The sequence below is a fragment of the Telmatherina bonti genome, assembly GCF_933228915.1.
Source record: "Telmatherina bonti genome assembly, chromosome: 4".
NCBI lineage: Eukaryota > Metazoa > Chordata > Actinopteri > Atheriniformes > Telmatherinidae > Telmatherina > Telmatherina bonti.
Window position 1 is genome coordinate 28,930,088 of NC_136622.1, and position 16,973 is coordinate 28,947,060.

General features: G+C 40.3%; 1 protein-coding gene across 3 annotated transcripts; it reads right to left on the reverse strand.

Annotated features, from left to right (window-relative positions):
• Positions 1–203: 203 nt before the first annotated feature.
• On the reverse strand, positions 204–16,934 carry LOC306754959 (MYND-type zinc finger-containing chromatin reader ZMYND8-like). Of its 3 annotated transcripts, none has more exons than XM_079239140.1 (21): positions 16,812–16,934; positions 16,480–16,715; positions 11,425–11,495; positions 10,727–10,890; positions 9,194–9,337; positions 8,661–8,774; positions 8,412–8,504; positions 8,095–8,182; positions 7,958–8,013; positions 7,786–7,863; positions 7,557–7,672; positions 6,995–7,470; positions 6,777–6,905; positions 6,510–6,656; positions 5,684–6,196; positions 3,330–3,803; positions 3,099–3,244; positions 2,837–2,917; positions 2,676–2,754; positions 2,306–2,545; positions 204–1,318 (listed from the first exon to the last, which is right to left on the reverse strand). In XM_079239140.1, exons 2-21 carry the CDS (start codon positions 16,491–16,493, stop codon positions 1,146–1,148), a joined length of 3,396 nt encoding a protein of 1,131 aa, XP_079095266.1. In that variant the 5' UTR covers positions 16,494–16,715; positions 16,812–16,934; the 3' UTR covers positions 204–1,145. The 3 variants fall into 3 exon arrangements, with proteins under 3 accessions (XP_079095266.1, XP_079095265.1, XP_079095264.1); XM_079239139.1 differs by having other exon boundaries at positions 204–1,312; positions 9,194–9,415; XM_079239138.1 differs by having other exon boundaries at positions 9,194–9,415.
• Between the last annotated feature and the right edge of the window lie 39 nt (positions 16,935–16,973).

Sequence of the window (16,973 nt, forward strand, 5' to 3'; positions counted from 1 at the left end):
TGTTTATTAATCTTTATTAATGTCTGTGTTCAGCGTGAGCTGCTTTGTGATGTTGGATTTTTAACATAATAAAACAAAGGGTGCCCAGGCAAGTGTAGATCGAAATGAATTTTTTATATGCATATGAAAAGTTAGCATTTTTACGTATTTAAGCACCAATTAAACATCAATGTTTACAAGTTTTATTTTTTTCTTCACAGGGCCATTGTTATGTACAATATGTAAACGAGAACAAGACACAAACTCAACACAGAACATGCTCACAGGAAATATCTGGCCATAATTTCTAATTACATCAACCCAGTTCTTAGACACAGTCCGACCAGAATTTACATCAGCTTTGGGTGACCGGTACACAGAAACTTCACTCAGAGCTGACATTCATGTGAAGTCATTTATTCTCCAATAACTGTTGTAGACACATAAAAATGTGATTTCAATAAACATACTATAAAAACATAACACTATAAATATTGTTCAGGTATCTTCTTACAAAAACTTTGTACAGTTTACATTTTTTAGTCTTTTTAATAAATCAAATTTTTTCTTCTTTTTTCTTTTTTAATGTGGGGCTATACAACGTAGAACTACAATACAAAACTGGTATGGACAAAAATGCCACCACTGTCAGAACATGATGGATTGAAATGCAATCTTTAAATCTGTTACTTTGAAAACACCTTGGTTTAAACTTAAAATGAAACTCGTGCAACTTAAGATATCTGATGGCACCGTGATGAAAGTGTATCACCTGTTGAAGGCCGTTTCAGTTGTTTTGTCTCACAATATGGAGAACAATAAACTAAACAAAAACAGCAGTAAAGTACTTTAGAGCAGCATTAAAAATGATAATGGTAAAATATTGAGTATGTGGACACAGTCTCAATCAGCGCTGGAAAAGTAACAGAGCTAAAACACAAAACTATATTATGAAAACATACAGACACATTTTATTTCTTAACACAAACTACTTTCACATAGTGAATTGACCTGAAACCGATAATGAAGGGTAAACCAAAAGCTGTCGACCAAGCCGATGCACAAATGGGAATGGAAAAAAAAAAAAAAAAAAAAGGATTTGTCAAAGTGGTGCGGACCTTCAAGCACCAAGTTCAGCTGCACACAATGTGCCTGTAGTGTAGCGATTAGGTCACTGTGACACCAGCGTTGTCTTTGCTTTTGTCCATGTATGTAGGAGAGTTGCTTTTGTCTGATATTGATCCCGTGCCCGAGGGCTGTGTGGCAGGAGAGAGGCCTGATGATTTGACCAAAGGGTCCGAGTTCGGCTCTGACTCTTGTTCTTGTTGCGACGCTGTGGCTGGCAGAAAGAGCAAAAACAGAAACATGACAACATGCAGATGCATTTTTCTGACAAATTAGAATCGTATCCCTTTTCAAACATCTTTAAAGTTAGACTGTAGTCAGCTAATATGTTAATAGCTTCAACACTTTCTGCAAGAGTTGAAAGAAAAGGCATTCAGGATTATGAGAAAAATCCTTTCAAAAGGAATGATAAATAATTTAAATAAACTCATATCAGATTTGCAAGAGAGATTACACATAATTTTGCAGGTAAATCCAGGAAGGTTTATTTGTAAAGTAACACATTTGCTATATATTAAAATTACATGGTATATATTTTACATACCTAAGCCACAAAAATTAGACAATTAAAAAAAAAAAAAAAAAAACTATAAGTCACACATCATTTTACTTTTTTAGTTTAATGTGTGATAAGTGTTTATTAAATATTTCATCTGCTAAAGAAGCAGCCGCCAGAAGCTCTGAGACCAGAGCCCTAATACTATTCTATTTTAAATATACTTTCAAACAACATGGTTTTAAAGCGGTTTTCACACTTTGACGATTTTGAGGATCCCAGTGCCAAACATGGATCGAACAGCTATAACTTGCTTTATTTAAACCAGTCGGTTCATATCTGTACAAGCCTTTTGGTCAAAGGTGTCTAAAATATTAAATGAATCCTGAAGACAGTCATTCCATTCTGCCGAAGTCTCTTTGTTTTGGGTGACCTTTTTCCCTTAAAAGCTTTATGATATTTCTGAAACAGCTGCCACAATAAACCTCTTTCGTCCATGCACTTTGTTCTCCATTATTGCCCCAGTCAGTTTTTATTCGTTTTTGTTTTCTACAGTCCTAAATTGGGCTTATTACATATTATTAAGATTCTGTTGCTATTTATATAACGTTGGTTCATATGAAATAATATTCTATAAAATGAAACTGGAAATTTATTGTTTATCTAAAACTGCAAATCTTTGTCCACAGTAGAAGTGTTAGCTACCTGACTGCGTGCAGGACTTCATGTGTTCAGGCCAGTGAGCTTGCTGGCAGGGGTAATCACAGTAGCTGGTGTTCCAGCAGCAGTAGAATATGGCCTCCTTCCTGCAGTTGGCACACCACTGCTTCTTTTTGGTCTCATCCACCGCCTGCTGCTTTTCCAGCTCCATCTGCTTTTTCACCTCAGCCACCAAACGTTCCCGTTCCTGCTCCAGACTCTGTCTCATCTCTGCCATTGTCAGCTCTGCAGTAAATACAACAATAAATCGACTGCGGACCCATTTTAAATATTAAAGAGAAATGCCTGCTCTGGTCACAGAAGAGTTCATAAACTCCGAACTGTAGTGACTTATTCCTGAAGGGACAGAACTTACCCAGATTGTGCTTCATCTCCGACAGCTCTTGCTGATGCAGCCACTGGAGCTTCTCAATCTCGATCCTCAGCCGTCGAATCTGTGGCAAAAACAGAAAGCAGTTAAACTCACCTATAAACACATTTACGTCACAATAACCACCTTCTTGAATGTGGTTTTACCTCTGCAATTGTGTTTCCTGATGTGCTTTTGGAAAGATCATTGTAGATTTCAGTCATTGTCCCCTTTATTGTATCCATGATCTGCAACGTGTTGGGACAGTCATGTCACATTAAAACTTAAATATATTATTTCAACTTTTACACCTGAAGCAAATAATACAGCATTATTTTGTTTATATAAAGAAAACTTTCCATTTTCTCACATAAAGCACATACAAAACTATAACTTGATTAATCAAAAGGGCCGAGGAGTTTTTCTTACTTTGTTTGTGTATTTAGCTATATCAGCTGCTACATCTGCTGAGGCTGTCGGGATCTGCAAATCTGCGGACGTGAAGGAGGAGCTGGCAGACGTGATCTGGCTGGTCGTTGATGAGGATGCACTATGGGGTGGGTCTTTTTGTTGCACTGCAAATAAGATGGGAATCAACATATTTAAATATTTTCCTTTGTCAGCATCCATCAAGATGAATTTGTGTCCAAGTGCATTTACCTTTGACTGCTTGTCTGGTCTGGTAACGAGTACTGGAGGAGTTCTGCTGTGACTGTAGCTGCTGTGGGCTGCGTGTCTGCGCCTGACTTTGGGTCTGCGCGTGCGTAGCTGACTGCTCTCCATGCTGCTGCTGCTGCTGCTGCTGCTTCTGCACCTTCTGCACGTTCCACTTCTGGGATGATGTCTGAAACTTAGTCGGACTCCACACAACTGCCTGCTGCACAGCCTGAGCCGTCTCTTTAGGCAGTAGTGGACGCTGTTTTTTCACAGCTACAGGTGCTGTGGATGTTGTGGAGACAGGAGAGGGGGCAGTGGCAGGTCCAGTGGTAGTGGTGGTGGCAGCACTGAGCTGACCAGATGCTGCAGTGGAAACAAGGTTGAGTGCAGCTGTGATAGAAGGTTGCAGCGCGTCTTTGAGGCTGGACGCAGCTTCTCGTGTTGGTGCGACTGATGCTGCAGATGAAGGGAGTTTACCTGAAAAGAAGTAGATAGTTGTTGTTCAATTTGCACAAGGCATTTTGAATTTTTTAATTACATAAATATTTGTGGTTAATGATTTGAATTTCACTGTTTATTCTAGACATACATTTTAAAAGATGAATAATTGATTAATAATACACAGACGTACAGAATAGGTGGCCAACTTGTTATTTTCTTCTTAAAATCTGATCTTTCCCTCTGACAAGTCACTTTTCCTTTAGCCTAAAACTAAAGCAGCTCACAATTATCAGGTGGCGTTAAAGCACTGAAAGATCTATAAAAGAGATCCAAACATTAAAATTACACCAATCAAATCTTAACCAACGGGGAAAATGTTTGTGGTGATGGAAATATATCATTTATTTTATTTTAAGATATTTATATATGTACAGTGATTTTATGCAAAATAACTAATTGTGTGACTGAACAAAGGATTATGTAATAAGAAGGACCGTAAAAAACATGATGGCTAACTGAGACAAAGTGAGAGAAGACAGAAAACAGCAGCTACACAACAGCTTACTCTCAACATAGCCATTTAAAAACATCATGGAGCAGATCTACTTTTAAGTTTTTGTCGACAGAAAGTCTTGTTCAGAAATTAAATGGGAGGCACGCTGATTCCCAAACATTACATTCCACACGTGTGCAACAACAAAGAAACCTTTATAGAGTTTTCACAGACCTTTGGGGAAGTAAAACAAGAAGCTGTGGCTAACTGTTGTATAAACTGACAGCAAGACTTTTCTCTCTTCACTCTACGCTGGGCAGACTGGGACGGCAGCTGGCAGTAAATTAGGAGAAATGCTAACAAAAACATTTTATTCTAAAAGTGAAAGAGTCAAGAGCCCTGCTGAAAACTAAAGGGTAATTTTATAAGCAGTCACTGTGCTCTCTTACATCCTCTTAATTTCAAGAAGCTCTTTTTCTCTCAGATATATAAAGACCATCATATTTAAATACCCCACCCTAACAGTTTCAAAAAGGAAAATCAACGAAACATCTACAGCCTTGGTAAGTAAAAATAAAATCATTGCTAGGAAATTCTCCATGTGTGAGTCTATTGCTAAAATTAACAGTGAGGCGCGCTTAGATTTGTTGTGACTTCTTTGTTACATAACTGGTACGCAAATAACAGGTATGGGGAGAGATTACACAACTGAGATGAAGGAAGCAAAACATTAAAAAGGTCAGTATCTTTAGGCACACTGTTGTTAAAGTCACTTGCAACAATCTAAACCGGTTATTTGCTCATACAAGAGCATACATACACCATGGATGTTTGCATGATTAGATGAGATAACGGCACTTCCCTCTCATCCTGTTCTTGTTAAAATAAAGTCTGACTGCAAAGACGGTTTTTGCACGTAAATATTTAAAACCAACATGCAAGGGAATAAATGGCAGCAGTTGAAAATTCACAGATTTTTCCTTAAAATTTACGCCACCAATCCCGAAGTGCTGGTCTTGACCTAAAAATTGCCCTGCAACCGACACCATGAGATTCCACACAATGGAAGCTGGACATGTTTGTCAAACCTTTTTAACCCATGGGTGAATGTTATCATACGGTATATAAACTCTCAATCTCAGAAACTCTCACCAGCTGATCATTTTTACTGACACTTCAAGTCAGGGCTGAACAAAGTAGTTAAGACTTAAAGAGTTGACAAAACATGACACCAATCTGATGCCAAAACAAACGGAAACATGGTGAATATGTCACATTGTGCTGGAAAGTCGTTTTGACTTGCTTGCTCACACATTTTACTGCATGTGTGTTCAATCATTACAATATCAGGACTTGAAATCCTACCAGTTGCCTTAGAAATCACAGAGAATATCAGCACAAGAGGACGCATCTGATTTCTCACCTTCTGATTTGCCAACATTAGACTCTTTGTGAGTTTTGGTTGCAGAAGAGCCCAGATCTCTTCTGGTTCTCTTCGAGTCACGGCCTCCGTGTTCATCTCCGAGATCAATCACGAGCTCCCTTTCAGAATCAGAATCTTGTTCGGTCACTGACGTGGGAGCAGCTGCTTTGCCCTCCTCTGAGGCTTTAGGCTTGTCATTTTGGGGCTGAGATTGTGGTGTTCTGGGCTTGTCCTGCAGATCTTTATCAGGACCATTGGTGCCTGGTTTCTCTTTGAGCAAGGGTTCAGGGGTGGCTTTATCCCCTGGCCCCGCAACTCCCTCCTTATTCTCTCCTTCTGTACTTGCTTTGGATCTTTTTCTTTCAGCCTTGTCCTTGTCATCCTGGGCAGAGCTCTTTGGCTTGTGTTCCTCGTCACTTATATACTCGCTGTCACTCGAGTCAGATTTCTCAGAGTCCTCAGAGTCACTGTGATCTACATCTTTATAAACATCCTCAGAAATCTCATCAATTCCTGTGTGGAAAAAAGGAAGATCCCTTATTTTTCTAATCATAATATTGTTGTTATTAGGACAGAATAAAGCCAAAATATTAACATTTTCTCTGGACAAATAATTGACAAACTTCTGTCTCCTTTCCCCAAATGCCCAACAAAGTGCCATATTTAACAGATATAAGATTTATTGACTGTATCCAATCTATTACTATTCAATTTGAAAGTTAAATATCAATTGTCAATTCTTTAACAAACTGTCAACCATTTTTTTCCTTTAGTTGTAAAAGGCCAGTAAACAAATGAAACTAAATTGTGACAGTCGTGTATGTACCAAGCTGTGCCTTGCAGCTCTCAATAGTTTTGTCCAGACTCCTGATGGGTCTTTTTGGGGTTGTGACAGCAGCCGGTGGGGCTTGTTGCTGCTGTTGTTGCACAGTCTCACTCAGCTCCTTCAGATCCATCTCAGCCTTGACTCGATCTGAGAGAACATATTTGATTTCATCAAAAATCTGATGTATAAATGAATGTGCATGATACTAATGATGGTATGCTAATTGTTAGCCTCTGTGATGGCAATATTCATGCTAATGGTACTGACCCAAGTTAAGATTGAGGATTCCTCCTGTTCCTGCAGTTCTCTCCTGCTTGGGCACCAGTCCAGGGTTAGATGGCTTCGGACTGCCCGTTATATTGCCAGCCGGACCCAACTTTGCTGAGGCAGGAGATGCTACAATAAAAAGACAAAAGAACAAATAAGCCATGTTAGGGATATTGTTTCAAAGTGGCATCGGTGCACAGTGGGAAAAAGAAATTTACCAGTGCAGTCCATTGATTCCTCTCCAGTGCTGTAGTGGAGCGCAGGATTCCTGCTGGCCTTCTCCAGATCTTGCTCCCCATCGGACCCTGTGTGAACCGAGGAGTTGGTGCTCATAGGAGATCGAGGCATGTCCGTCACAGAGACCCGCCGACTCATACCACTGGGAGTGGAAATCTTACTGAGGATCATCTTGGGAGATGAGGTCATATCAAAGTTGAAGCGAAGTTTATCCGGTTTCTCTGACTTCACTGTCCCAGCACTGGGGTTGGATGGGTCAAGCAGCATCTGTAGCTGGTTGTTGGGTGTGTAGGGAGTGCGAAAGGGCGCGTAGTTAAAGACTCCAAACTTCTTGCGGATATTTTCCACGTAGACCTCCATTTCTTGCATGGCACTGTTAAAAATGCTCTTTGTTTTCTTCACAGAGAAAGGGATCTCTTTGGACATGAGGTAGCAGTTGTTGATGGGAACCCAGGCCCTGCATCAAACACAGAGCAGAAAAATAAGATGAATTTTCAATTCAAAGAGTCACTGCCTTCTAAGGTGTCAAGAAACTGATCTAACCTGTCATGTTGCCCAAAGAAGCGTGCATCTACTTGCCCATCCTTTTCCCGAAGTGCTTTTGCTGGCCAGAAAGGAAAACCCTTCAGCTTAGCCCAAACCAGCGGGTGAGGCTGACTCTATTGAAGCAAAAGTAAAGTCCTACAATGAAGTGTTTCTCATGTCTGGAATCCAAATAAATATTAACAGATGCAGTAGAAATATGGTTCATAAAGACAACATAAATACATACACATGGCTCACAAAACCAGTTGTCCCTCTTCTGGCATGATGATAAGTAGCACTCTGGACACACCTCAATTTCATTCATCTAAAAGTGAATTTTAAAGATCAGGTTTTTATTTTTTTTTTCATCATTTTAATATATTTACAAAAATGTTATTAAGTTAGAAAATCTGTGTTACCTCATGTTCACAGATCTTGACAATGACTTTCGCAGTAGCTGTTAATTTGTGATTACCTGGAATAGTCATAGATTTATTACATTTCCTTTGTAAATGTGCACAATAAAATGAAGCACTTATATGTCAAAGTGACAAACCTCCATTATAGATGATGCAGTTGTGCAAGATCCATTTCATATCAGCAAGAAAAGCCTCAGTGCAGCCATACATTTTCTTTTTGACATTCTATCAAAAAACCAAAAATAAAAATCAAGACCAAATATTTCAGAGACAATATTCAGCAGTCCTCATATCTGCATTTTCCATAAACTGGCTCTTGCATCCATCAATCTGCAGGTTTCATATGCAATCCTAAGTCTTGATTTCTCATTACACCTAAATTTTGCATTTGACTTTACTCTGATTCTGCCTTGGTCTTTTCCAGGAAGCACTTCAATCAAATTAATATGAGTACCTTTTCTAAAGTACTAAGGTCCATGGGGTGGAAGATGTATTCTGCATAATCCGGATGCTGTTCCAGAGACACGGGCTTCAGAAAAGGCTCCGTCTGCTCAGATGATATGAATATGAAATGAACAAACATGTTTAATTTGCTGCATTTGGATGCCTCATCTCCCGGATTTATCTGCAGAACTTCTCTGTATGATGTGAAACTCAAACTTAGACTTACAAAAGATGATAACCATTAGAAAACACCCCTTACCCCAGGCTGTTTGATCTTTTGGAGTGCAAATTTCAGCAAGTAGGAGAGCTGGTCTATTGTTAGCATTGTCATTGCCTTACTCTGGGTTTCAATGCATTCAGCAACTGTTATTTTCTGCAACAACAAAAGAAGGACACTTCTCAATGGTCATTATTCATTATTCTATATTTAAATGACAAGCAAAAGGAATGAACATGTTAAAGGTTTTAAGTTTACATAAATGCTTTCTTTTGATTTAGTATGTGCACAGTAAAAACATGCAACTAGAAAGAACTCCACAGAAACCATTTGTAAATGTGAGGAAGCAGGTTAATCTGCTCTTACAGCTACCTGTTATGCTTGCAAAAGTGCCACACCATGTATCAGGTTGGGCCAAGAGTCTACAGGGGTTTCCATTTCTGCATCTGCCAGAGACTACAGCTGCTAATTACACTGATTTATAGCTTCCCCTGATTCAAGATGCTCGCACAGCTTCGGTGCAACGTTTCTGTCAACTTTACACAGTTATTTGTGCACACACATACGTAAGATACCTCACACTCTGGACAGAACCAGTCGCCCTCGGGCTCGGCTGGCAGTTTGAGGCACTTGGCGTGGTACACCCTGGGGCAGAGCTCACAGCAGAGCACCTGACCCTCGCGGTGGCACAGCCAGCAGTAGAAGTCATTCCTGCCGTCCTGCGGTACAACATCAACAGGGTCTGTGGTGAGTGCTGGCTGCTTCATATAGTAAAAGGGACCATGTCTTAGCTCTGACTGAAATGCAGGCAAGAGAAACAGGGGGGCAGGTTTCAAAAACACGCAGGAACACAAAAAAGGTGCAGTGCAACAGAAACAAGGCAGCATTGGTGGGGTAAGAAGCATACAGGGTAATAAAACCAACATATGCAAATAAGTAATGTCTTTTTTTTAACATATTGTTATATTGAGACTACAACTGAAATCAATACTACCAGAACAGAAAATAGAGCTTTGGTTTAGCTGAAACTTTTCAGACAGTAACTGCAATGCATGATGTGGTTCTCTGGCAAGTATCCAGTAGTACGTTACTGAGGTGATATTATTTAATAAATTATTATCAGCTAAAATGTAGCCTACATGAGGTGTTCACTTTCTGTATTAGTGCTCAAATTCAGTCTGCAGAGAACCAAAGCATGCACCCTATTATTGTTTGAAAGCCATAAGCTATATTCTCATGTCAAATGTCTCTCAAAACAGCTCAAATCATCTTTTAATATCATGCAAGGGAAGCCTGGGAAGAAAAGTCACTCAGCACAAAACTGGTACCAAAGCACCAAAAGATAAGAGATCCAAATACAAGAAAACAGCTAGCCTTAAATGACTGGAAGTGATCAGAAAGAGTAAAGTGTGTTTGAGTTAACAATGCTTTTATAATTCAGCTCCAAACCACTGAGTCAACTCGCAACAGGAGGCCAAAATGTTGCACCAATTCTTTTGTTTTCATTTTCTCTACAGACACTGATGCAAGCAGGAGGTTAGTCTATAAACAGAGATGTCGCTGCTACAGGCAGTAAATTCACCCCTGTTTTGAATCATTTTTATATTTAATGTTTAGGCCAGTATTTTAACATCAGTGCTGATCTTGGGATCTGGGGGTGGTAAATGGATTTGTTGCAGCGGTGTCATCTTATGAATGGTTAATAAGCCATTTAAACTAGTTGCTGCAGTTACACTTATAGGTGGCCCCTCTTTTGCAGAGTACCAGCTTTGTGGTAAGATTTAAAAAAAAAAAAAAAAAAAAGTCTGTACAGTTCCTGTAGTATAGGCACCTAAATATTACAAAAAAATAAATGAATAAATAAAAAGCTTCTTGCATTAACAATGCATCTTTGGCCTATCTTCGGACTACAACCTGAATGGACCATGACCCCCTAACAGAGGGTCTGATACTGCTCTTTTCCTTCCGAAACAAAATGGGAGAAATTCTGAACACATATAGTCCTGCTTTCTTTACGACAGCCGGCTTTTCACCCTGCCTGATCAGATCGCACCCAGCAGTCTCAGAGAACGTGCCAGGGTTTGAAATGAGCGTAGCACAGCACTTACCTGGTCTTTGCTGTTACAGTTCACAGCCCCTGGCTTTTTCTTTTTCTTAAGTGGGCTGGGGGAGGTATCAGAGGGAGAGTGTCCATTGGAGGAATGGGTGGGGCTCGATGCCTTTCGCTTCTGTGGTGCCACTGATCGTTCTGCTGACCCCGGTGGATCGGGCACTGGTTGCATACAGAGAAACACACAGCAGGAGGTTTGCATCATTCATAGCAATTAACTCCAAAGATTAAAAGAAAGGAGCAATGACAGCAACTGAACTAACCTAGAATAAATGATAGAAAGAGAATCTACAGCAGATAATTGCATTCACTCCAAATTCTAACAATACTTAAACAGTAATAAACAAAAACGGGGATATGCACTTTTCAGCTTCAGTTTGGCAACAATGATGCCTTTAACATCTGGTGTGACATCAACAATCACAATAATATTAAAAATAATTGCTTAAAAAATACTGTTTAAATGCATCAAATCCCAACTTGATCATATCAAATGGCTAGAAGGCTTCCTCTTAGATGCTTCTTGAGTTGATTCTTGACACCAACAGGCAGACAATCGGTCATAAAGGACTACTGTTGTGATTAAAAAAAAGCCCAAAAAAGGATCAATTTGGTTCTGATGTAAAGACTTACAGTAAATCACATCTATGTTCTCTGAAACTAAGAGGAGAGAGATACACGGCCTTTTAGACTTACCTTTAGATCGCACAGAAGCGTCCATCCCCTCTACCACATCAGACTCTATCTTTATCTCCTCCTCAGCCAGACTGCAGAGCAATGAACACAAACACACAGACACACAGGAAGAGGGGCAAACACAAAGTCAGAGAGGGTGTTCAGAAACCATATCAGCGTAACAGTAAACAAGTGGAACACCACCTAAGGCACCCTGGTCCCTGAGGATCTGTCAATAGAGACACTGCAGGTTTCCATTGCTTTTGTTTTCACTTGATTTTGCCACATTTTTTAGTTCTGAGGCTCAAATCATTTCCATATTCTCAGTGACAAGCGGGTCCAAAAATGTTCTTTATGTTCCAAGAGAGAGAGAGTGAGAGAATGGCAACAATCTCCATGGCAACACTCCTCGGCTAAGCTCAAGTTGATATTCACAACAACACGTAGGGCCATTTAGCCAACAGACCAGATAGGTCCAGATCTTCGTACTATGATTTGTTTATGACAAATGGTAAATAATCCAGGAGAAACAAGATAACAAAGGGAGCTGGTCCATGACACTGAACAGGTAGCCTCTCATGACGATTAACAGTATATGTTTCTAATACCTTTTAAACCCCTCATGTAACAACAGAGTGCTCCCAAAGGACATGATCACCTTCCTGGAGACCAACTGCATCCCACTAATAATCTTCAGACCATAGTGTGTCTCAGTATTCTTAGCCTAGATCTTCACCAAAAAACATGACTGATGTCTATAATTTATAGGCCAAATGATAAAGAGATATACAGCATTCAAACCTTTAAAAAGTTTCTCAGCCTTCTTTGCTACAGTGTTCACTTGCTAATACACATTAGTATGGCAATTTGAATCAAAGAGCGAAAAATACAGCGACACATACCAACACTAAAAACAAAAAGAAAAGCCTGATTTCCTCGTCTCTAGTGTCCTGCAAAGCAACTCATTTCGTCCGAGGAAGAAAAACGATCAGTATCAAGAAGGTTTGGCAATAAATGAAAGCCTTTTGAGTTTTTTGGCTCCTCCTTTGTCAGAGCAACAGAGGGCCTCGCTCCAAAGATGTACCCTTTTTCACAAACTAAGAGAAGAAAAACCCTCCTGTGAACCCCTGAGAGGTCACACACACACTTGACCAGTTTATAGTGCTAGCTGCAGCTCTAGTTTCCAGCTAAGATGATGGGTTTTCAGGCTACATCTGAAAAAGTCAACCACATTTGTGGGTTAGGGATTTTTCCCTTCACTTCTAAAGTTAAAAGAATGTTCCCATCTTCCATCCTTAAGCCAACATTACAAAGTTTAGCACGTCAGCTCACTGATGGGAATCAGATAAAAAGAAAACTCCCTCACACCCTCACTGCCAAACAAGACATGACAAATCAAACTAAAACAACAAGATGTGGTCACTTTGTTTTATAAATCTGAGGTTATTTCAATTCAAGAAACTTTGTTTTCCCCTGCTACACCAGGTTTTAAATATAAAAGGACATCTGGCTTTTTCCAAACACATTTACATAGGTTACAACCACAAACATGTTCTAAATGCAGTTCTGCTTTCTTTCAATGTTTCACTGTAGCATTCACAGATCATCAAACTGAGACCAAGAACAGAAAACATAACTTGCATTGTCTAAAAAAAAAAGTCTATCAAGACAAAAAAAAAAAAAAAAAAAAAAAGGCTCCTGGGTATCATGTTTCAGCTTGCCAACAGTCTTGCTTGCATGCACAGAGACACACACACACACCCCTTCGGGGCCTTCCTGTTCCGGACTGAGTGAACAAACAAGGCCCACATGAAAACAAGAAATCGTTAGCCGGGTCACTCTGATACGTGTACCGCAGACCTGGAAAGAGAGAACAGTTGCATTCTGCAGCACAGGGCTGCCACACAAGTACTAAACCCCTGTTCCGTATAACTACTTCATATCAGTGACAAGACGTAGCTGAAACTACCACACTGACAGAATGACCAAGAAGGAAAAAAAAAAAAAGAAGATATAATGATCCAAAGGGGAATCTCAGTTCAGGAAATATGATCCATCACACAAGGAGTAAGGCAAATAAATCCTCAGCAGATTCTGAGATATATTCCAGAGAGATCAGGTTCAAGAAAACACTCACAGTATCTCCCTCTGCAAGTACTGCAGAACCTGATGGACAAAAAGGAAACAACACTGAGTCAATGCCTTCAGATTCCACTCCTGTGAGAGACGAGCAGGGTTCTCTCGTCACAGAAAATGGAGGCCACAGCTTGCTCCCCTCCCCCCGCTCCCCCATCCCCCACTCCAAGGCTCAGAATCCGGCACTGGCACATCCATACAGGAGGACCAGAGAGATCTGTGGAGATTACAGTCCAATATTTAAGAAAGAAAAAAAACAAACAAATAAAATGCACAGCGATGTCAGAACAAACCTTTGTGACCAAATAAAGACACAGAGGAGAAACACACAGAGAGGAGTCACGGGAAAATCCAGCAGAGTGAGAAGCACTCGTCTGTTGTTTTTTTTTTTTTTTTTTTCCTCATGTTTTCGATCTTCGCTTCCCTCCTCTGTGAACATGGCTGTCATAGAATAATTAGATGTAATTTCAGGAGAGAAACCCGGCCTGTAAAACCACTGCCAGATCCTGACAAAGCCATTCGCTGTACGTCAAAGATTACTCCGTTTTTACATATTAAACAGATTATTATGCTGAAAACACACCTAACGCAAACACCTCAATGCACTGGAACTCAAATCAAGTGAGATATTTAAAAAAAGCATAAAATAATAAGACTACCTACTAACACCCCGAGAGAAAGTACTTGGTTTATAAATTGCACAACAATTCACGAAGTGAATAGTTACAGCGGACAAATGAGGAAATCTCCACTATTGACTCTTTCCTGACAAAAAGGGAAACTTAGATTTCATGAAATAACGCGGTGCACAACATTAAAACGCCTGCTCTAGCATAACTCCTGATAATTCACTGACAGTATATACAGTGTATCCTGTAGAAAAGAAAGATTTGACCTGGATTTTATATAATGCTGTACAGGGTGAATCAAAGATGGCGGTGGAATTTTCCAGAAGGCCCTTGCTCTCCCTGCTGTTCTCCCTCTGATTGTCAATGTTTAACCTCAGCTCTCACTGCAATTGGCTGGAGGGCCAACAGGCTGGAACATTATTGGTCGGCTGCGCTATGCCACACAGATCACAGTGTGCAGGCTCCCCTCTTCCTCTTAAAAAGCAGTTTTGCTGCAATGCAGAGGTTTCCCCCCCGCATTAGACGGTTTATTTCTCTTCACTTTAGCTTACCCTTCTTGATTATGACAGCATAAACCAGCAGGGATTTAAAGGGGCCTTTTGGGAGATTAGATTTGTGACTGTGATGCATAAACTCAGCGGCTCTGCTAATCAACATCTGTCACCCTGTTTATAGGCTGCGTTGCCACGGAAAGGGGCCCTAAAAGTGTACTCCCAACACAATGACACTATGCACCCCTGACTTATTTAACTATCAATGTAACATTTATATAGAAACCTCATTTGGCTAAGCGGGAGTGCTAAAAGTTACGTTTCAGTTTTGCTTTTACAACAAGTTGTAGTCTTACAGGAAACCCTGACTGTGATAATATTTTCTGCTTTTCATGTAGATGAAAAAAATCTATCAGTCCATGACAGAAAGAGATCAGTCTTTGTTTACGCACCCCACGCAGCTGAGACTGCATAATTGTGCTACATGACTTAACACAATGTACCGTCTTTGTTCTGACAAATACATCATGACATCTGAGTTGAATCCAACCTTAAAGATACTATAAAGAATTTTCATGCATTTTTGTGATTCTACACAAACTCTAAATGTGGCTCAAACATATTTCATCCTCATAAAGTGCTTTGAATTGTGTGTTTAATTGTATTTAATAAGCTTGCCTTACCTCATTGTATTTTTTTTTTAAAGCGTAATCCTGACTTGAGACAAAACCTGCTGTTCTGAGTTTTAATCACATTTCTGTTTTATGTATAACAACGGGTAGAAAAGACACACTGTAGTATCAGGAAGAAGAAACAAACTAATATACCTGACACTTGCAAACAGGAATACCTCTTAAATCCTTTCAGATTTTTCATTATCTCATAAAATCCTGTTACGTCTTGTGTTGTTTCTTTGTCCTGCTATCTGATCTGTGAAAAGGAGGGTAAAGTTCTCCTAGAGTAGCTCTCTCAACACAAAATGGCCACTGTGTGACTGAGTGGAGGAAGCAGTTCGACAGCAGAACTGAAAAAGCCGGGGCAATAACCTCAAGGCCTATGACTCTAATTAGAGCTTCTCTGTGTTTGAACAATTTATTTCTAAAGATTGCTTTGTGACAAAGGGTTTAGTGTGCGTCTTCCTCTGAGCAGCAAAAACTCAAGTGTCAGAACAGTCTCCTTGAACATGTACAGTCATACGGGCTTCAGTTTCTTTCTTTTTTTTTTTTTCTTTTTTCTTCATACACACCGTCTGATTTAGGCCCTGCACTCGTTGCCCTTCTTATAAAACATGTGTTGTTCTTTGTGTGTATTCCCCTGGCCTGGCACGGGACCTAGAAACTAGTATAGAGGCAGTCTACTTAGAAAAGGGCACATAAAATCCACTACCCCCACCCCTTATGCCAATCCCTTGTTCTTTCTCTGCCAGGCTACAATACAAGACTGCCACAACAGAAAGGAGATGTGGGTGCCATTTTTAAATCCAGCTCTTTTTTTTTGCATTAGAAAAAAGAAGGAAAAGGATTTGGTATGGTCCACCCAGCCTCCTGTATGGCAGCCTGGTTGTCTGGGGCACCCATGTGACCCTGAGACACAGAGAGAGCAAGGGTGAGAGTCGTTACCCAACCCCCCACCCTCAGCTCTGTGGAGCGCAGAGGCCTGACGAGGCCTCCAATCCACCCCAGCTCCTCCTCCTCCTGCACACTAAAACCTACTTTAAGGAGTGTACATTCATTATTTGAAACCAACAGTCACCACAACAACAAGAAGGAAGCCATGTTGTTATCTGAAGGCTAAGATTGGAAGAAAAAGACAGAGCTTACCTCTGTGGATGCATGGCTGCCTGACACACTGTTATGTCAACACTTATAAAACATGGAGGACACTCTCAGCCCTCAGCCGGGGAAGGCTCTGCTCTTCAGGCAAGGCGATCAGGCCCCAGCGATGTTAGCCCGATCCTGACTGGTCGCTTTCCGCACAGTCAAGATACAAGGCTGCACCTGATTGGCTGAAATGTTTCCTGAGTAATTATCTTTGTTCACTGCAGGCAGGGGCAGCACTGTGAGAGTCACAGACAGGGGAAGAAAAATAAGCTCAGAGCTAGGTTTAAAACCACACAAATAGATGATTAAACAAGTATTTTTCACATACAAACCTTCGGTGACACTGCTTTGAAGCTTCCAAGGGAAGAATCTGATGGTAGCTGTTTCAGATGAAGGCCGTTTAAGTGAAACTAGCAGCATGTAGAGTGTTAGAAGCAGGACACCATGGCTTCTCTGCACAAGCCTCCATTTTTATGTGGAGAGGGCCTTTGTTT

Coding starts and splice junctions, on each gene's coding strand:
- LOC306754959 (XM_079239138.1), bottom strand. Junction 7,864..7,957: donor TCAAGATCTGTGAACATGAG/GTAACACAGATT, acceptor ATTCACTTTTAG/ATGAATGAAATTGAGGTGTG. Junction 2,546..2,675: donor GGAGATGAAGCACAATCTGG/GTAAGTTCTGTC, acceptor TATTTACTGCAG/AGCTGACAATGGCAGAGATG.